At 36.5% G+C, this 18,592-nt stretch overlaps 1 protein-coding gene across 1 annotated transcript in view; it reads left to right on the forward strand.

Moving 5' to 3' along the window:
• Ranbp9 (RAN binding protein 9) overlaps nucleotides 1–18,592 on the forward strand; it is a 92,929-nt gene that overhangs the window by 52,321 nt on the left and 22,016 nt on the right. Inside the window, exons 3-7 of the mRNA XM_004628349.2 lie at nucleotides 2,456–2,508; nucleotides 3,344–3,511; nucleotides 8,332–8,354; nucleotides 15,636–15,820; nucleotides 18,168–18,280. Of these exons, the coding sequence (XP_004628406.1) occupies nucleotides 2,460–2,508; nucleotides 3,344–3,511; nucleotides 8,332–8,354; nucleotides 15,636–15,820; nucleotides 18,168–18,280 (538 nt within the window). The 5' untranslated portion in view covers nucleotides 2,456–2,459. The remainder of the gene's footprint in view (nucleotides 1–2,455; nucleotides 2,509–3,343; nucleotides 3,512–8,331; nucleotides 8,355–15,635; nucleotides 15,821–18,167; nucleotides 18,281–18,592) is intronic.

The following is an 18,592-nucleotide window of genomic DNA, read 5'->3' on the forward strand; positions in this document are numbered from 1 at the left end:
TCAGAAGAGTGAGTCTTCATCATACTCCAGCGTTTTGCTGATGTGCAGCAGTGCCCCATTTACAGCTTTGTGCGTGTGATTGTTCTTCTCAGAGTCTGGTTATGCCTTATGTCTTTGCAGCACTTACATTTTATGTCATATTTGGTGCAAAATATAAACTCATAAGCCTTCCTAAGCCACATCTAAATGTTATTTCTTTGTATTTTGTCATTCTCGTTCAGTATGTGCTTTTATTAGTAATATTGCTCTTGTGAATTTGGCCATGGATTTTAATCTTTAGTAGGGAAAAATCCTGTTATTTTTCTTTTTAAAAATATCTTACAAGAAATAGATATAGTGGTCCACACCTGTAATCCCAGTACTCAAGAGGCTGATGCAGGAGGATGGCTGCAAATTCAAGGTTAGTTCATAATGAGTTCAGAGCCAGCCCGGACCACCCAGTGAGACCTGTCTCAAACTCAAAAGGTCTTCCTGGTTGTAATTCTGTATGTTAATATATGGACTTTAAAAATCACTCTAGCCAGACATGGTGGCACAAATCTGTAATCCCAGCACTTGTGAGGCGGAGGCAGGAGGATTGCCATGAGTTGAGGCTACCTGGGCTACATAAATGAGTTCAGTGTTAGCCTGCACTACATAATGAGACCCTGGGTTTCAGGAAAAACTAACCAACCACACACACACACACACTTTTGTCCAGTTTAATAAACTGGATTTGATTTGGCCTAAAATGCATTATATGTATATATTCCCTTTAGAAAGATGACCATTTTTCATTTATCAAATTATCCAGATGCATACTGTATCCATTTACTTACAGTTTTTACTGTATTGTTTTTGAGCTTTGCTTGAGAACTTCATTCTTATTTTGTGATTTCTGTAATTGCTATGACTCATATTCTTACACAGCACTTCCTTTTTCTAACTGCATATTACTAGAAATTAAGTTATCCAGATATTTTTCCAAAATACCTAATTAATTTGGAAAGCATTTGTTAGGTTCTGTGGCTTTCTTTGTGTATAATCACACTAACTGTAAATTAAGGTAATTTTTGTTCTGTAATGTTTATAATGGTTGTTTATATTTTATCTGAAAACTAACTGTGTTTAATATCTTTGTCTTTAATGAACATGGCATTGTTTTACTTGCTTGCTGTGGATTTGGATGCAAGTGTGTTATATTCTACTAATTTCCTTTTACACTGGAGATTTTATGAGGAGTGGTGGTTGATCCTTATCAAACGCCATTTTAAATATTGGTCCAATCATGGTGCCTTAAATATTTTTTTCTTTTAACAAAGTAGATTCAGCTTGTTCTTTTTAGTTTTTTAATCTATACTTATTTGTGTTATACTATCCTATTTTAAACTTCTATCAGGTTTTATGAGCATTTCAAAATTAATTGCATAATTACCCTTCATAATTACCCTTTTTTCTTCTTTTCACCCATTTGTCTGTCCATCCTGTACTGGAGATTGAACCAAAACCTTTGTGCCTTCAAAAATGAGCTAGTGTCTAGTTTTTGCTTTGTTTTTTTTGTTGTTGTTGTTGTTGTTGTTTGTTTTTTACTGCCCAGGGACTCATTAAGTCCCTAAGTTATCCAGATGGGCCAAAAATGATCTTCCTGCTTCAGCCTCTTGAGTTCTGGGATTAGAGGGACTGTGCCACCATGCCCAGTTTAATTTTATAAATTAGAAATGCTAAGTCTCTTATTTAGGTAGATTTTTGTCAATTTGCAGATTGTAGCAAACCATTATGTATATGTCCTGAGCTGATTTTTTTAGTGTAATTTTGCCTAGTTCAGATGTTTTTGAAATGCCATTCTTTTCAAATATTAACATTTGTCCCCTTTTTGGTGGTATCTGCATTTTCACTGTGTCCTTTTGAAAGTATATTTGTGTCTTATTTAACATTTTTTTAAACAAATTCCTCCATATGTTTTCTGAGAAGTTGTAAAAAAAATACTGGTTAAAAAAAGTAGAAAAATGTTTAACAAGTATAGGACTTTAAAAAATAAACTATAGTTATTACTAATACTTTGGATGTGTTCATGAGTGATTATTAAAGGAGTTCACTTTGAATGGAGGTTCTATTATTGCTAAGTACTGTGCTTTGCTGCCTTGTAATAATTTTGTTTTTTGTTACCATACTGAGTATCAAAGTCAGAAGTGCCATCCTACCGGCCAACATCCCTATATCCTTTTGTTTTCTTACTTTGAGACAGGGTTTCACTAAGTTTTCCAGGCTGAACTTGAGCTTGTGATCCTCCTGTCTCATCCTCTCTCAGTGTTGGTATTACAGGCATGTGCCACTGTGCCAAATTTGTAATAGCATTTTGGTAACAATTCCAAGACTTTCAACCTGGACTTGGTTCTGATAATATTTGAGTGTGTTTGATAATTTACATGTTCATGACTATAATAAACTGCATTTTTCCTTTTTTCCCCTCCAACAGTTACATGGGAATTGGTCTTTCTGCTCAAGGTGTGAACATGAATAGACTACCAGGTATACTTGTAAATGAATTCTAGTATTACTCTTATTGCTAGCTCTTTCTGGTAAAAATGTTCAAGTAGTGAGACTGAACAGGTAATGGTACCGATTTCCCGTGTTTGGGAGTCTTTGTCTTTTGTTTTTATGGTGCTCAAGATAGGAAGCCAGCCGAGAGCCTTGTGCACAGCGGGCAAGTGCTCTGCCACTCCGCTGAGCCCGGAGTCCTTGGTTTGCCGAATTGTTAATCCTGTGTATGAATTCCAAGTGGCACATACATCAGCTCCATTAAATATTTTCATTTGATTGGTTCTCATTGCTGCCTGTCATACCCTGACTTGTAGCCCATCCTCAGTTTATGTTGGGAGCTACAGGCTTATATTAAAAGTGGGCTCAGGAAGGTTCGGATTACAGTGCAGAACTGTCTCAATTCTACTTAGTAAAGGGAGTGGTAATTTTTGAATTTTGTTTTCTGCTGTTGTTAAAAATTAGTTGTAGGAGGAAATTTATTTTGCATTAGTTTTTGTATGGCTATGTTGTTTCTTCAAAAGCAAAAATTACTCAGTTTAGGGAGAAAAACATGCATGGAAACAGATCTTGCTGTGGATATTGCATTTGTTTTCAACAGTAGTCCCTTTGTTTATACTTGTTTTAGTATTCTGTGTGATGAATTTATTTTTCTTAATGTTGTAAACAGTATTTTAATATAAAAATAATTTCATAGTGTAATTTTTGAGAATGTAAATTTTGTCATGTTATTTGTTGTACTATTTTGGCTCAAGATTTTAGTCAATAAATATAGTGTTGAGGAGCCTCACTTCTCATTGTAAATATACTGAACTTTTCTCTTTAGGTTGGGATAAACATTCATATGGTTACCATGGGGATGATGGACATTCATTTTGTTCTTCTGGAACTGGACAACCTTATGGACCAACTTTTACAACTGGTGATGTCATTGGCTGTTGTGTTAACCTTATCAACAATACCTGCTTTTACACCAAGAATGGACATAGTTTAGGTACAGAAATAATGCATTGCATGCAAAATAACCAGATATTGTAATTTTATTACACTTCTGACATGGTTTTCATGTTTGTTAGATGATTCTCCTTTATAGGTAGATGCCTCTGGACATAGTTTCTTTTCACTAAGTGGAAGTTAAGGAAATAGTAAAAGTTTGTGTTCTGGTATAGAAATAGTAAATTAAGGATTTTGTCTTTCACATTATGATCCAGTTGTCTTGGTAACAGGTGATATAAAGAAAGAGCTGTCACTTCTTAGGGTAGTGTGGGGAACCATTCCAAAGGGGTGGAAAGCTGGGTGCTTCAAGTAAATGGAGGGTGGTGACACTCAAGGTCAGACCTCCTAACAAAGATTGCTCAAGGGTGATGACTGCAACACAGTTCTGCAGAGGTCACAGAAGCCTAGAAGATTGGTAGCAATAAAAAACATACAGGTTAATGGAAACCTTAAGAAACCCATATATTGAAAGACTACTAAGAAATCAGTTTTTATTTAACTGAACATAACTGCACACATTAGTGTTTCAAATTTAAAATTGTGTATGCTTGTTATATTTAAAATTGTGAAGGAGGGGCCTGGGAGATGGCTCAGTAGAATAAGCGCTTGCCTGAGTTGGATCCCTGGTTCTGCCAAAAAAAAAAAAAAAAAAAAAAAAAAAAAGTTGTACTTTGGGGCTGGGGAGATGGCTTAGTGGAATGAGCGCTTCCCTGGCAAGCGCAAGGGCCTGAGTTCAGTCCCCAGTTCTGCAAAAAAAAAAAAAAAAAAAAAAATGTGTATGGTTGTTACATTTCTTTTGCTTAGCAGGTTTTTCCCCCTTCTAGAGTTAAATACAAAGAATAGCAAGACTAATTAATGTCTTAGAAAAATAGATGTCACAGCCCTTATATGGTTGGTAGAATCGTTGACTCAACATTATTCCTAATGGGGTAAAGTGGAAGAAGGCAGAAAACTAACCTCAGAAAGTAGCAACTCTGCTTATGACTAGCATTTCAAAAGTTTTTCTACAGGTACTGTTTATGCACGTAGGATGCCAGGGATAAAGTGATAGCATATTTGAGTTCTTTAAACCCAAAAGTTATCTTTTCATAGTTGAGAGTTCTAAAATCCTGGTTCAGTTGACAGCAATTATTAATTTTTTTTAGTGTTGTAACATGATCTTTATATAAAATTAACTTTTATATTTATATTCAGCCTAATTTTTACTTCTGATTACTTCTGTTACTAAATAGTTCTATAGTTCTGTGTTTTAAAGGTTGTTTCAGTTTTCTAAAAGATCCCTGTATTCTCAGTAGTCCGGTAATATTAAAGGTTCCATGTGGTTTCTATGTCCTAATAGTTAACTGAGTTAGTTGGTTTGACTGATTAACATGTTTAAGATGTTAAACTAAGAAAGAAGTCTGCTTTTTTAGGTATGACTTAATGGCTGGCTCATAAATGATGAACAAGACGCTTTCCAGAAAACCACAATTAGTCATTTTAACACTTTTTAAACTTTCCAGAGAAAAAAATTATTTTGGGAGATGGGGACATTAAAGGTGAAGTGATTTTTTTTTTAATTTTCTATTACGTTATCACAAACATTAAAGTTGTTTCTATTGACTATGAAAGCTATTTTAAACATGAGGTGCTTCCTGGGAAAATGTACTTAACAATAGAATTGCTTTTTTGGGGGGGGCAGAACAGGCGATTGAACTCCTCAGGCCCCTTGTTTTGCCAGGGAAACACTTATTCTACTGAGCCATCTCCCTGGCTCCTAGAATTGCATTATAAAAGCAGTAATACCTCAGTTGACAAACACTTTTGTTTGAAAACAGAAATGCTCAGCAGAATCTTGCTTCACTTCACAAACTCCATGTCAGGTGACAAACATGGCCATGACCATCTTCCTCACATAAACACAGCTGTAGTCCCAGAATTGTAAAATAATTTAAGTTTGTAAATCATGGTACCATTGCAAATTTGAAATGTTTGGTGTTATCTGCTCTTAATTTTAATAAATAGCATATAAGAGCTAGTATAATGTTGATTTATGAGTTCTTTAATAAATGGACTGAATCCTGATTTATATTTTATAGCCTTAATGCGGTTTACCAAACAGTGCTCTCTGTAGGTTTGTAAGTTTGTAAGATGAGGTACCTATAATACTTACCACATTATGATTATTAGAGTAAACTAAAATGATACCTGAAGAATTTTTAGGTAGCTGCCTGGCATATAATACTCAGTGATGTTTTTGTTTGTTAGACTCTAGGCTAGATGCCAGGGATATAGTGATAGCACATTTGGGTATAGAAATTGTCTTCTAGAACAAGGGTTTTCTGTAAGCTACAGCCAAAGGAGCGGCTTGACTGCTTTAAAATATTCTTTGGAACACAGCCACACCCATTCATGAATGTCTTATCTATGGCTACTTTGCAGTTACAATGACAGAGTTGGGCCTTTTGCAGGAAAGGTTTGCCTACCTTTGGTTTAGATTCTAGCTTCTGAAAGATAAAATGCTCTTCAGTTCCTTGTAATTCCCAAAGGGATAATTTCTACCCCAGGGTGATACATCTTTAATCTCTGTTTTGTGCAAGTCTCATTTGGAACAAACATTTTATTTACCATGCAGGGAAGTGGAAAGGTTTTTATTGGAGAACCATTTTGGTACATACATTCACTTAATTTGCTTTTTAAAACTTTGTTGAATTTCAGCAGTTAACTGATTCAAATAGCTTCATGACAAATCAGGAAATTACAAAAATAGAAAATGGTTTTCTGTGTAAAATTTAAGTAGTTAATGCTAATTTGCTAAAGTGATACCTTTTTATGGTCTGAACCATGTAGGTTATGTTTGGCAGTATATAAAAATGTTAAATTGTGGATTACTTAGGGCTTTAAAACTGGGCTTCTTGGCGAAGAGTGAAAATTGCAGTAATTGCTGATAAGGATTTTTTGCTGAAATGAATGTAGAAAGTTTTGTTACAGATATATATGAGAAAGACAATTGATTAGGCTATGTTATAAAAATGGTAAAAATTGTATACAACTATTTTTGTTAAAATATTTTTTGTTTTCTGAAAATTTATAATAAATTTTTACATTTGGCTCATAGTTACTTTAAATGAAAATAAATGTAATCAGAATATTTTATATGAGATAAAAGCAACTCTAGCTTTGCTTTGCTCTTGACAAATAGACATGAATTTGCTAGTTTTTAAGTCATAAAATCAGGGCTTTACTAACTATAAAATATTATTTTTACATGTTTCTTTTTAAAAATATATACTGATTGAGTATCCTTTATCGAAAATGCTTGGGACCAGAATTGTTTACTTTGGATGATTTGGGTGGGGTGCTTGTGTAAGTATGCAGTACCTTGCAGATGAGACCGCATGTAAGCACAGAATTCATTCGTGTTTCGTGCACACTGTACACCAGCGTCTGAAGGACATGCTCTGGGGTATTTTTAGTGCACTCATATTCTCATCCTGGCTCAGCACCTGAGTTCTGGTGGGAAGTTTTACACCTGTCGCATCATTTTGGTATGCAAAATATTTTGAGTTTGGAGCATTTTAACTTCATTGCTTTAAAAAGGAGAGTCAGGAGGTTTGTGTTTGGTTTCTGTTTTCTGTTGGTACAGCACAATTACAGGTTTTCAGGCATGCAGAGACCTTAAACATAATTTAATAAAAATGGCCTGGGTTTTTTTTTGTTGTTGTTTGTTGACAGCTGGTAATCAAGGTAGATTGGTGGTGCTGGCGCTAGGGTGGCTTATTGTATTTTCTGTTCATGTACATTTAGACTGGAAGAATTGAGACAGACTCACTAAGAGCATCTCTCTCACTCATCTAGCTCTTCATCTTTTTAAATATAGAAATACTTGGCTTATTACTTTCAGCTAAGTAACATTCATTGAACACTTGAAAAGAGATTATTAAATTGTTACATTGGGGCTGGGCATGGTGGCACACACCTGTAATCCTAGCACTCAGGAGGCTGAGGCAAGAGGGTTGCTGGGAGTTTGAAACCAGCCTGGGTTACAAAATGAGTTCAAGGCCAACCCAAACTGCATAGTGAAACCCTGTCTCAAAAAAAATACTCCCCCCCCCAAACAAATCCACAACAACCAAAACCAAAACAAAACAAAACAAAAATGCTCAACCTGGATGCCAGTAGAATTATTCCAATGACGTTGCCATCGTTAAAGTTGTATTTGGAATGTGACTGTTGAAATTGCTGTCAAGGGCATTGAAAGATACTACCGAGTATGTAAGTCTTTATTTTTTGAATATTTTTTTCCCATACAGTAATCAAAAATTTCAAGAAACACTTAAACAAGTGCTAAACTTTGTTTTGTTCACCTTTTATGACAGAAATTTTGCCCTTCAACATAGTTATTTAAAAGCTGAATCTAGTGCTCGCTTTGGCAGCACATACACTACAAGCTAAATCTAGATGATTATCTTGACTGCTGGATAAGGTAGTTTGAGAATAAAAAGTGTAATGTGACTGTTTTGCAGTCATTTTTCTTATGTGTTTATTAATGTACTTTTGAAGCTATGTCAAAAGCCATTTTGGGAATCCTAGAGGTAATAGCAGTGTCCCAGAAATAAAATCTGTGTATGACCAACAAGATTGAAGGTCTTTGTGGCACAGGATTCATCTAGACATATGTAGTATTTCTGAGAAAAATTAGTTCTATTCTCTTATAGTTTAATTTTTTTTCTTCTTTTGCCATTCTCTCCCTTCTTTTGCATTAGAAATTCAGCTTGTCACTCTAGTTTGCCTTTGAAAAAATAGCTTCTAATGCCACTTTTTTTTTTTTTTTTAAAGGTATTGCTTTCACCGATCTACCGGTAAGTCATAATTTCTTAAAAGCAGTTTTGCAGTTTCAATGAAAGAAACCGTAAAGAAACTAAAACTAAAACTAGGCATGTTTAGAACAGTCATATAGATACTAGACTTAAATGCCACACATAGAATAGAGGTCCTTTCTATAGTCATTCTGGTATGGAACTTCACAAATTAAGCCCAAAATTGTACTGGATCCTGCAGCACAAAGTAATACAAAGCAAAACTGATAACTTAAAATACACTTTTTGTGGTGTTGGGGATTGAACCTGAGCCGCACACCTGGTAAGCACACGTTCTATCACTATCTGGGCCCTGCAAGGCCCAGATACACATTATGTTGTCGCTGTATATTCATTTGAAATATGTTTCTTTAATATCCTTGCACTTTTCAGGAAAGGGCTGTTCAACAATTCTAAGCATGTGTTTACACAATGTGTGTTAAAGCCTTTGACAAAAAACGGATCATAACACTTTCTGTTCTTTCGGAGTTTACAATAGTCAAACAGGAAGTTAGAGAAAAAGTAGTACATGAAAAGAAGTAAACTATAATATTGTAAAAGGTTTCAAGTATTTTGGAAAGAGAAAAAATGGAGCATGGGAACATCGAAGATAAGATATGGCATTATACAAGTTGCCTTGCTCCAGGTGCAAGCTGAGCATAGTTTTGAAGGAGGGAGGAAGCTAGCCAGATGTTTATGTTATGTAGAGCAAGAATGTTCCAAGCAGATGGAAGAAAAGGGAAAGGCAGATTATATAAAGAATAGTATGAGGTGTGGTAGTGGAGAATGGAAAGGCAGAACATGCATAGTAGGGATGAGTGGGAGATTGTAGATCATGATGGGATCATGTGCAGGGGTCATTGAGACCCCTGAGGCTACTGAAAGAACTCAGGTGTTTATTCAGAGTGAAAAACAAACACAGAGTTTTAGTTGTTAGGATAAAGCTTCAGTTGGCTAGGTTGAGAGACTAGGAAGAAAGTAAGGTAGAAGCAAGAAAACTTGTGAAGAGCTTTTTTGCAGAAATTTATATGAAGGATAAAGGTGACTGTCAGCAGTGACACTTTGATTCTAGAGTTGATGATTGTGGTTTTCTACATGATCTTATTATATTTACCATCAGGAATATTTCTTAAGAGTTCCCCTTTATGTCTCTGGGATCCTTTTCCAGTCTGTTGATCGCATTGTGCAGATTTTCATGCTGTCATTTTCTTAAGGTTGGAATGTGATTGATGATAGAAACAATGAAAGGGTTTTTTTTTGGGGGGGGGGACAATAAGACAGCAGTATTCCTTTTTCAGTTGGTCTTAAGTGGCTCATTGACTAAAATGTCTTAGAGGTTATAGTTATGTAGCTTCTTCATAAGAAACACAACAATAAAAAGTAAGTCCCAGAGTTTTACGGTGAGCTCATTTAGCACTTCCCGTGCAGGCAAGTGATGTTGGTATCAGGGCAGCTGCATGACCAGTTAGGCACAGACATACGGTACCACTGGTTATGTGATACATTCTCATTGCAGTTAAGACTTGAGAAATGTGGGTGGCTCAGGCAGAGAATAGACAGCGAAAGATTTATATAGATTAACACCAGGAAGTCAAGGAAAGTTAGGAGTATGCAGATGAAGTGTGCTCACCAACAAGCATTATTTAGTGGTGAAACAAGTGTTCACCTTTGGAAGAGAATACACCATTAGGATTTTATCTTATATTGTATATTAAAGTGTGTTCTACATAGATTAGAGCTTAAATGAAAAATATGTCTTTAAATATGCCAGGGAGATAGCTTAGTAGAATAAGTGCTTGGCTGGCAAGCACAGGGTCCTGAGTTCAGTCCCCGGTACAAAAAATAAAAATAAAAATCCAGCTGAGAACCAAGAAAACTTGCTAATAGATTAGATGTGAAAATATGAAGAGGACGTGACATCACGATGGTTGGTGTGAGGAAAGAATGGAGTTATGAAAGACATGGACAGGGGAGAGAAGGTTAGGTACTGATACAAGGAAAGCTTTAGATAGATGGAACAGTTTTTTTTTTTTTTTTTTTTTTTTCTTTCTTTTTTTTTTTTTTTTTTTTTTTTTAATTGTTTGTGGTACTGGGGATAAAGTCTACGCCCTTGCTGCACGCTCCAGCCCTTGTACTTTTTTGTTTCAGTATGCAGAAGCATATTAATACTGGTTACTGGCATGCAACAAGTAATGTGGATGCTACAGTCCTCATTCCTGTAGCTAGTGGTGAAATGGTCCATTCTGTGGTTCCCTTCATCTTTGGCCGGCACGCCATTTGGCTGCTGTGAGTTGCCTGATGAGCGGCCCAGAAGTCCTGGGGTGGTAGTATTTTCCACTGTCTTCACATCTGGGTGTGCAATGAAGGAATGCCTCACAAGGGCTAGCACCTTTCTGTCTATGGCTAGATGAGATCAAGTTCAGAGTTTGAGGATTGGGTCACCCAACCAAGTGCAGCCATGACTTACTGCTGTCTTCCCTACACAGTTCTGAGTGGTTCTGTTGTGTGGAGCCAGAGCCCACCTTTTTCTGTAGTTCCATCACCTCCTCCTGTTTTTGCTCTTTGTTCTCAAGGAAAGGCTGGTCTGAAGGGCTTGCTGCCAGTGCCTGGGCCACCTGCTCCTGTCCTCTGCCTGTGTTGGGCTGTCTCCTGGGCTGAGTGCCTACCCCTCACTAATATGACCCATTCTGGAAGAGCTGTCTTGGAGTCCACAAGGGTAGTCAGCCAGCCCACAGCAGGATTCATGTGGTCACTCAGCCACCTTCACTTGATGTGCATCCCAATCCTGCTGAGTGTCAGCCACTTGTTTTTGTTTTGCAAGTGATGAGATCTTGCTCTGTTGTCCAAGTAACCCCCAACTCCTGAGGGTATGTGGTTCTCATTAATTTGTTGAGCTCAGACTGCTGATGCATGCTTATGCCTGGCTTACACAGAACAAGTTTTGAGGAGAAAAATTGGTAATTCAGGGTTGCATAAGTTAAAACTCAAGTTAAGCACAGTTAGATATGCAAGACTAGAATTCAAGAGAATTACCTGAGCTGGTGACAAAAATTTGGAAGCCATTGGACTTAGGTGTTACAATCTCAGCTACTTAAGATCAAGAAGGGAGGTGTTCATAGGCACAGAAGAGAAATAGGCCAAGATTTCAGTTCTGACACATGCTAAATTTAGGAGAAAAGGAGCCAGCTAAGAAATTTAGAAGCCTCCAGAGAAGTAAGGAAGAAGACCAGAAACAGATCCTGAAAGCCAAGGGAAGAAATACATGAAAGGAGGAGTGCTCCAAGGCATCCTGTGCCACTGAGCCATCATTTAAGATAAGGACTGAGTTAACAATTGTATTTAATGGAAAGGTGGTCGCTGCTGACGTTGACAGGGTTGTTTCAGCGTAACAGAGAAATCTTGTTTGGAATGGATTTAAGACTACAAAGTGCAAAATTGTAGACTCTGGACAACTTTGGAGGGCTTTGACTAAAATGATGCTGAAAGTCCAAATGGGGTAGTCACCAGTGATAGCAGTGGAGTCAGAAGCAAAAAATTTAAAGTTATAGTTATTAGGCTATTTTTTGATAAGTGATTCATTAGGAAGCAAAAAAATGTTGATGTATGTAGAGAAGAAAAGTCCCATAGTGGAAGGGATGGTCTTTTGAGTAGAGCATTTGTGTGGCAGGTGGCTGGGCAGAGTGTATAGATGTGTATTCAAGTAGGTGGGTTGATGGGCCCTTAATTAGTGCAGAGGTTTTGATAAAAAGACTCTTGAGGTTCACATAAAGTTTGTTAACTGGTTTGGTTCCCATTGCCTCTCCCCTTTGTGGCACTAAGCATATCAGACTAGTTTGCCAGAATGAACCAGTTGCTGTGATCTCTCATTTTTTGTTAGTAGCATAGCGATCATTTGTAAATGTGGATTATTTTTGTGCTACCTTTGAATCACCAGCTGCGCTTTTCCACTTGTCTTTAGGTAATAAACCACTGGTGATAGATATGTAGCTTTTTTACTGTATGCCTAGTTGAGTGGTTATTATGGTGGTTGTTATAGGTTTTCTTTCATAGTGTGTGTAACTTTCTCATTTGTAGGATAAGATCTTCTGGGATTTCCATAATATATCTGTGTAGTTGAAGAGAAGGGAAAAATTAGTCTTTCTGTTTAAGGAAATCACCAAAAAAGTGTTCATATGTTCTGTTTGTCACTATCTACTTGCAACATTGAGTCCTGGGAGGATATATTTGTAGAAAAAGTCACTTAGAGTATACTGCACTGTTCAGGGATTCTAGTGTTTATACAGTTTTGAAAACCTTGAATCTTTTTGGAAATCGGTTTTCTTCCCCATCTTACCTCAGTGGTTTGAAAAAGGTCCTTTAAGTGTAAACTGATTCATTCCTTTTGTTACAGTTGTCTATTTTCCTTTAGCGTGATACCACCTTCTAATTCTGGAGGCTGACATAAAATCTTACAAATAAAGTATTTGCTTTGATTTTTATTAGAAGAAATATTGTAACAACTGCTGTTAAATAGGAGTTTTATTATGTGCATTTAGCTCTGGAACAATTTATAGAGTGAAAATATTTTGGTATCTGCCTTACAAGTTAGAAATAAGATGTTTTATATTTTTATAAAGACTTGTAATTCTACATAGGCAAGGATATTTTTTAATTAAAGCAAAAATATTATCCATATGTAACCAAGATTAGTGGTTGCCAAAGGTTAGAGGTGGGGCAGTGAGGAGTGGGTACCACTGGGGTAGGCCTTTTTCTTCCTTTGCTTCGCTCTCCTCTTCACCCCTCCTCATCTGTGTTTGTCTCTGCCTGTCTGTATGTCTTTCTCTCTGTCTTTATACTTCACTTTCTTCCCTGGAAATTGAAGCCAGGGCCTTGCACATGTTAGACAAGCACTTTCTTTTTGAGGTGAACCAAAATTAGGCATACACGGTTTTTGTTTTTATCACTTCAAAAAGTTTGTGGGTGTTGGATTATTATGGCCCAGCAACAAGAAAGTAGTGAAGACATTATTTGAATTTTTTGTTTTGGTGTCCTTACAGATAATACTACAGGATGCACATTTTTTAAATACATACATGTTTTTCTGTAACAACTAGTCCTTATAAGTAAAATTGCTTTGTCAATTTTAAGGTTTTCTATATTTCTTAAAAGGTAACATCATTGTACATTACTGTGTGTGGTGAGTAATTATTTTGTCAGCACTCAACAGCATTGGGTATTCTCAGAGTTTTAAATCTTAACCCCCCCCCCAAAAAAAAAACAAAAAAACAAATATTGGTTTAATTTGCTTTGAAGAAAATCTGGTGTCTCTTCAAGTTTATTGACATTTTGGATTTCTTATGCAAATTACCTACATTTCTATTGAACTAGTAATTTTTATTTTTATACTGAACATAATTTCCTTTCACTGTGTCTGTATTACCTTTTGCTTTTTATACTTTTGTTTTAAAACTGTCTTGATTGTGTAGTATGTTGTAATGGAAAGTCTCTGTGCTGAAAGGAGAGAAACTTAAATTTTTTTCTTTATTGTCTAAAATAGATGCATTGTATGCTTTTAGATTGGTGTCCTTAGGTCTGTTTTCTCATTAGGGAAGTCTCGCCTGCTTTTGGCTTTTTAAAATTCTGTTCTGTAGAGATAAGAATCATTACAGAGCTGGATGTAGCGACGCATGCCTAAGACCCCAACACTCAGGAGGCTGAGGCAGGAGCATAGCTTTAGTTCAGGTCCAGCCTGGGCTAGCTGATGAGCTCAAGCCCAGACTGAACTGCACAGTGAGACCCTGTCTCTAAGAAAAAAGTACAATTATAGTATTTTGTCTTACCATTTATTTTCATAATCTGGTAGGACTATATTTCATGGTATTTTTGCACAATATTTGGCTTTTTTTCTGATTTATGTTGCTTGTTGAACAGTTGTTTTTAAATATATCTCAACATTTTTGCTAAAAAATCTGTTTAAATGTCATTCACACAAATTATTCCCTTTTAAAACCTTGTTTTATTATTATGAAAATACTTGGCATAACTATTAAAACTAAGAAATAGGTTAGGGACTTAGTTCAGTGATACAGTGCCTGCCTGGCAAACCTGAGGTCCCTGTATCTCCCCTATCCCCCAGAAAAGCCAGCCACTGACCAACCAGAAACAAAGTTCTCAAGAAATAAGGCATGAATACCCATAATGAAGATGTATGGGTTTTGCATGCATAAAAAAATTGAGCCTGCATTTCATATCATGTAAGCTTGTGCTCTAATTCTACCTCTTTCATGGTTTAGTAGAGTGACCATGAGCAAGTTATTTATTACCTCACGGGATTATTGCAGGGATTATATCCTGACATTTATGTAACACTAGATAATTCGCTGGCCCTCTAGGTTAAATGACTAGTGATAGACTCAAAAGAAACATTCCTGTATTTTTTGTGTATTTGAAGGTACCACCTGTTATACTTGATTGTTTAGTATTGAAAATTTGAGTATACCGGAGTGTATTTCTGAGTTGAATATTTTTTCTTCTCAAAATATAAATGTTAGAGTTTTTATTTAACAATATTTTTATTTATTATTTTGGTTTGAGTACTGGGAATCGAACTCATGGCCTCGTACTTACCAGGCAGGCGCTGTGCTGCTGCTGAGCTGCATCCCCAGCTGGAGTTTTTATTTTTATAGGGAGAATCCCCACTGTGACACCATGTCTTTCTCAAAGCTCAGTTCTTACCAAATTCCCTTTGTAAAGGCAGACCTCCCAAGTGTACAGGTAAAATGAAAGGAATAAATTTAAAATATTACATGATTAGCTGGGATGATACTTTTATGGGAGCTAGCTAGCTAGTCTTAGTGTTCAGTTTGTAGAAAAACTAAAATTAGTTTTTCTACAAATTTCTTTTTGTAGAACTACATACTACATAAAAGCTGAGATACAAACTTGAACTATATGCTTATTTTGGGATCTCTGTAGCAACCAAATGACATATTCTTAAGAAGAATGACATCTTCATATGTTTGATACACAATGCAAATGATACAAGATAGCATGATCTCTGAATAAATAAACTAGGTGTTTTAGTTGTTTTGAGGTTTTTTTGATGATTAGATTACAAGAAGTATTTTTTTCATCTAATAAATCATATATTTTACATCATTTAAAAATTCTTCTCTAGTCATGGTTTGATTAGGATTTCTAAATATTCATGAAATTTGTGACCCTGTTTGAAAAATAACATTAAGAATAAATTAAGTCTTTAACATAAAATAGACAGACGTTGACATGAAATATGTTGTGTTACAGCCAAATTTATATCCTACTGTGGGGCTTCAGACACCTGGAGAAGTGGTTGATGCCAATTTTGGGCAGCATCCTTTTGTGTTTGATATAGAAGACTACATGCGGGAGTGGAGAACCAAAATTCAGGCCCAGATAGACCGGTTTCCTATTGGAGATCGAGAAGGAGAATGGCAGACCATGATACAAAAGTAAGAGTGAAGATCTTGGAATCGACGTAATTGAAACATTGAGTTTTTAAGAAACATTTATTATTCTGGTATTCATGGAAGCTTATTAATCTAATTTAAATCCTAATGACTAATATATTGTTGACGTACTTCCCAAGAAAGCAGCTCATTTTGCCTATTTAAACAAAATTTAAAATGCTGATTTAACTGCACATACAGAATGTATTTTAACCAGATCTAATTTGATAGATTAAATAAAGTGACATTAAGTCTTCTAGGGTAGGTTAATTCATTTCTTGTCCTTAGTAATAGGACTTAGTGATTCATGTGTCACATGGCCCAGCTTTTAATACTGTTGATGCAAAAGATAAATTCAGAGGAATACATTTGCTAACTCAGGACCTACAGTTTTTGGATGTAAACTTGCCTTTGTTGTTTAGCAGTTCATATATAGATGGAGAAAAATCAGTGTTAGGTGCTTGCTCCTACTATCAAAATGTACTGAAATTGGGGCTGATGAGATGGCTCAGTGGTCTAACGCACCTACTTAGAACAAGCTTGGCAAAGCACAGGGACCGTGGTTCAATCCCCCAGCACCACATGCCAGCCAGCCCCGCCCCCTGGTGGGCTGAGCTGGCCACACACACACACACACACACACACACACACACACACACACAAATAAATAAAATTTTTAAAAAATGTACTGAAATGTATACAGACACGATAGGTAGATTCATGTTACCACATATTTCTAATATTTAGGGTACTGTATAAAGCTAATATCAGCTGTATCTTGGTTTCTGGACTCCTTGTTTTGTTAAATATTTTTTATTTAGCATTTAGATGCAGGGAGATTATAATTTTCCCACTCTAAATAGAAAAATCTAGCCTAAGGTCTCCAGTTGAAGGAATTAAAATTTGTTTTCTAATTTAATGCTTCTTGTGTAAATCATTGTTTGACATTTAGATAATATAAAGGAAATAAAGACCAAGGACTAAGTGTCTATGAAATTAAGATTCCTAGGCTGGGGAGATAGCTCAGCAGTCTGAGTCCTTTGCCTGGCAAGCACAAGGACCCAGGTTTGATCCCTGATACCGCATGCTGTGCCAGCCCCGAAACCCCAGGTGTGCCCTGCCCGGCCCCAGAACCGGCCATGGTGACACACACCTGTGATCCCAGCGCTAGGGAGGCTGATACAGGAGGATCACTACGAGTCTGAGCTGTGTAGTGAGACTTTCTACCAAATAAATTAAGAAAAACTCAGATTCCCAGTTGCAGCATAAATACTTAGAATTCATTAATAATAATGTTGGAGGAGGAGGCCAGCAGCAGAGCAGAAAATGTGTCTCTTTAAGGATCAGTGGTTACACTGGGCCTCATAGCAAAATACTATAGCAGAGGAGGAAATGCTTACCTTAATCCCATCCTCACCCCTGCCCAAGTTTTGTGAAATTGATACCATAAACCCATGAACTCTCAGGAAGTCTATTCACAAAGTCCCTCTTTCCCTAAGTTAGTCTGAATAGCTGGTCAGAGATGAAAATATGTTGCTTAAGACATTCCCCCCGACACCATCCTGTGCTTTTCCCAGCCACCTGCCCAGTGAACCATTGCCCATCATTTTCTAACTGATCCTTAGTAGTGCTTAACAGGTTTAACAGTTGAATGTAGATGTCAGTTTGGATTAGTATTGTTGGATCGTTAGTTTTTCTTAGCCACATTATGTGTAAGTACATGTTTTGATTACTTGATGGATTTTTACATAAAAAAGAAACTTGTTCAAAGTGTTTTTGTTACCTATAAATCATACTTAAGTAATTTTCTGAGAAAAACCCATTAGTCAACTTAGATCCAAAGCCTGATTCATGTTGATTGTACCCTCATAGACTTTGTTCTGGATGATTCTTTCTCTGAGTTCTCCACAGTATTCTTTCTATTCATACTTTGTTTAACTCTTGAGTAAAGGAAGTTGATGTTATTTTAAAATAGAAGGATACTTTACAAACGTCAGCGTTTAATAGGGGTAAATCATATGATAAAGGTGAAATAGAAATTATGTTTAGTAGATAGAACATTATGGAAATGAATAGGAAGGGGTCTAAGATTAAAGGGAAACCAAGAACCTAAGAATGACCTTGATTCTCCAGAAATATTTTAGAATAGTCACCATACTGTTTGCAATTACCTGTTTTGTAAATAAGTGTTATTAGAACAAAATGATGTTCTTTCAACTTAAAGTTGAGATTCTTAAGCTTAACTTTTTTGGGAAGTAGATTGATTTTCTAATACCAGAGTACTTTGGTGATACAAACTGTGGTATGAAGCTTGTACTGTCTTGACTAAAAGCTGCTGCTTCTTTTTCAGAATGGTTTCATCTTACCTTGTCCACCATGGGTACTGTGCCACGGCTGAGGCCTTTGCCAGATCTACAGACCAGACTGTTCTAGAAGAATTAGCTTCCATTAAGAACAGACAAAGTAAGGATGTCATGTACATGGCCAACAGTGATTTTCAAGTGATAGGTTTGGTTACTTTATTTTTTAGAAAATTTTTTGAAATAAAATTTTCGGGGGCCAGTCCGGTAGCTCCGCGAATTAAAGTGCCTGCTTAGGCAGATGCAGGGGTCGTAGTTCCACCCCAAGCATGCTGTTCTGGCCCCATCCCCGGGACGTGCTGAGATGGTGACTGAGACTGGGTGTGGTAGCACATGCCTATAATCCCAGTGCTTGGGAGGCTGAAAACAGGATCACTACGAGTCTGATCTACATAGTGAGACCCTACAGACCCTG

This window comes from Octodon degus, unplaced genomic scaffold, assembly GCF_000260255.1.
Source record: "Octodon degus isolate 3935 unplaced genomic scaffold, OctDeg1.0 scaffold00023, whole genome shotgun sequence".
Classification (NCBI taxonomy): domain Eukaryota; kingdom Metazoa; phylum Chordata; class Mammalia; order Rodentia; family Octodontidae; genus Octodon; species Octodon degus.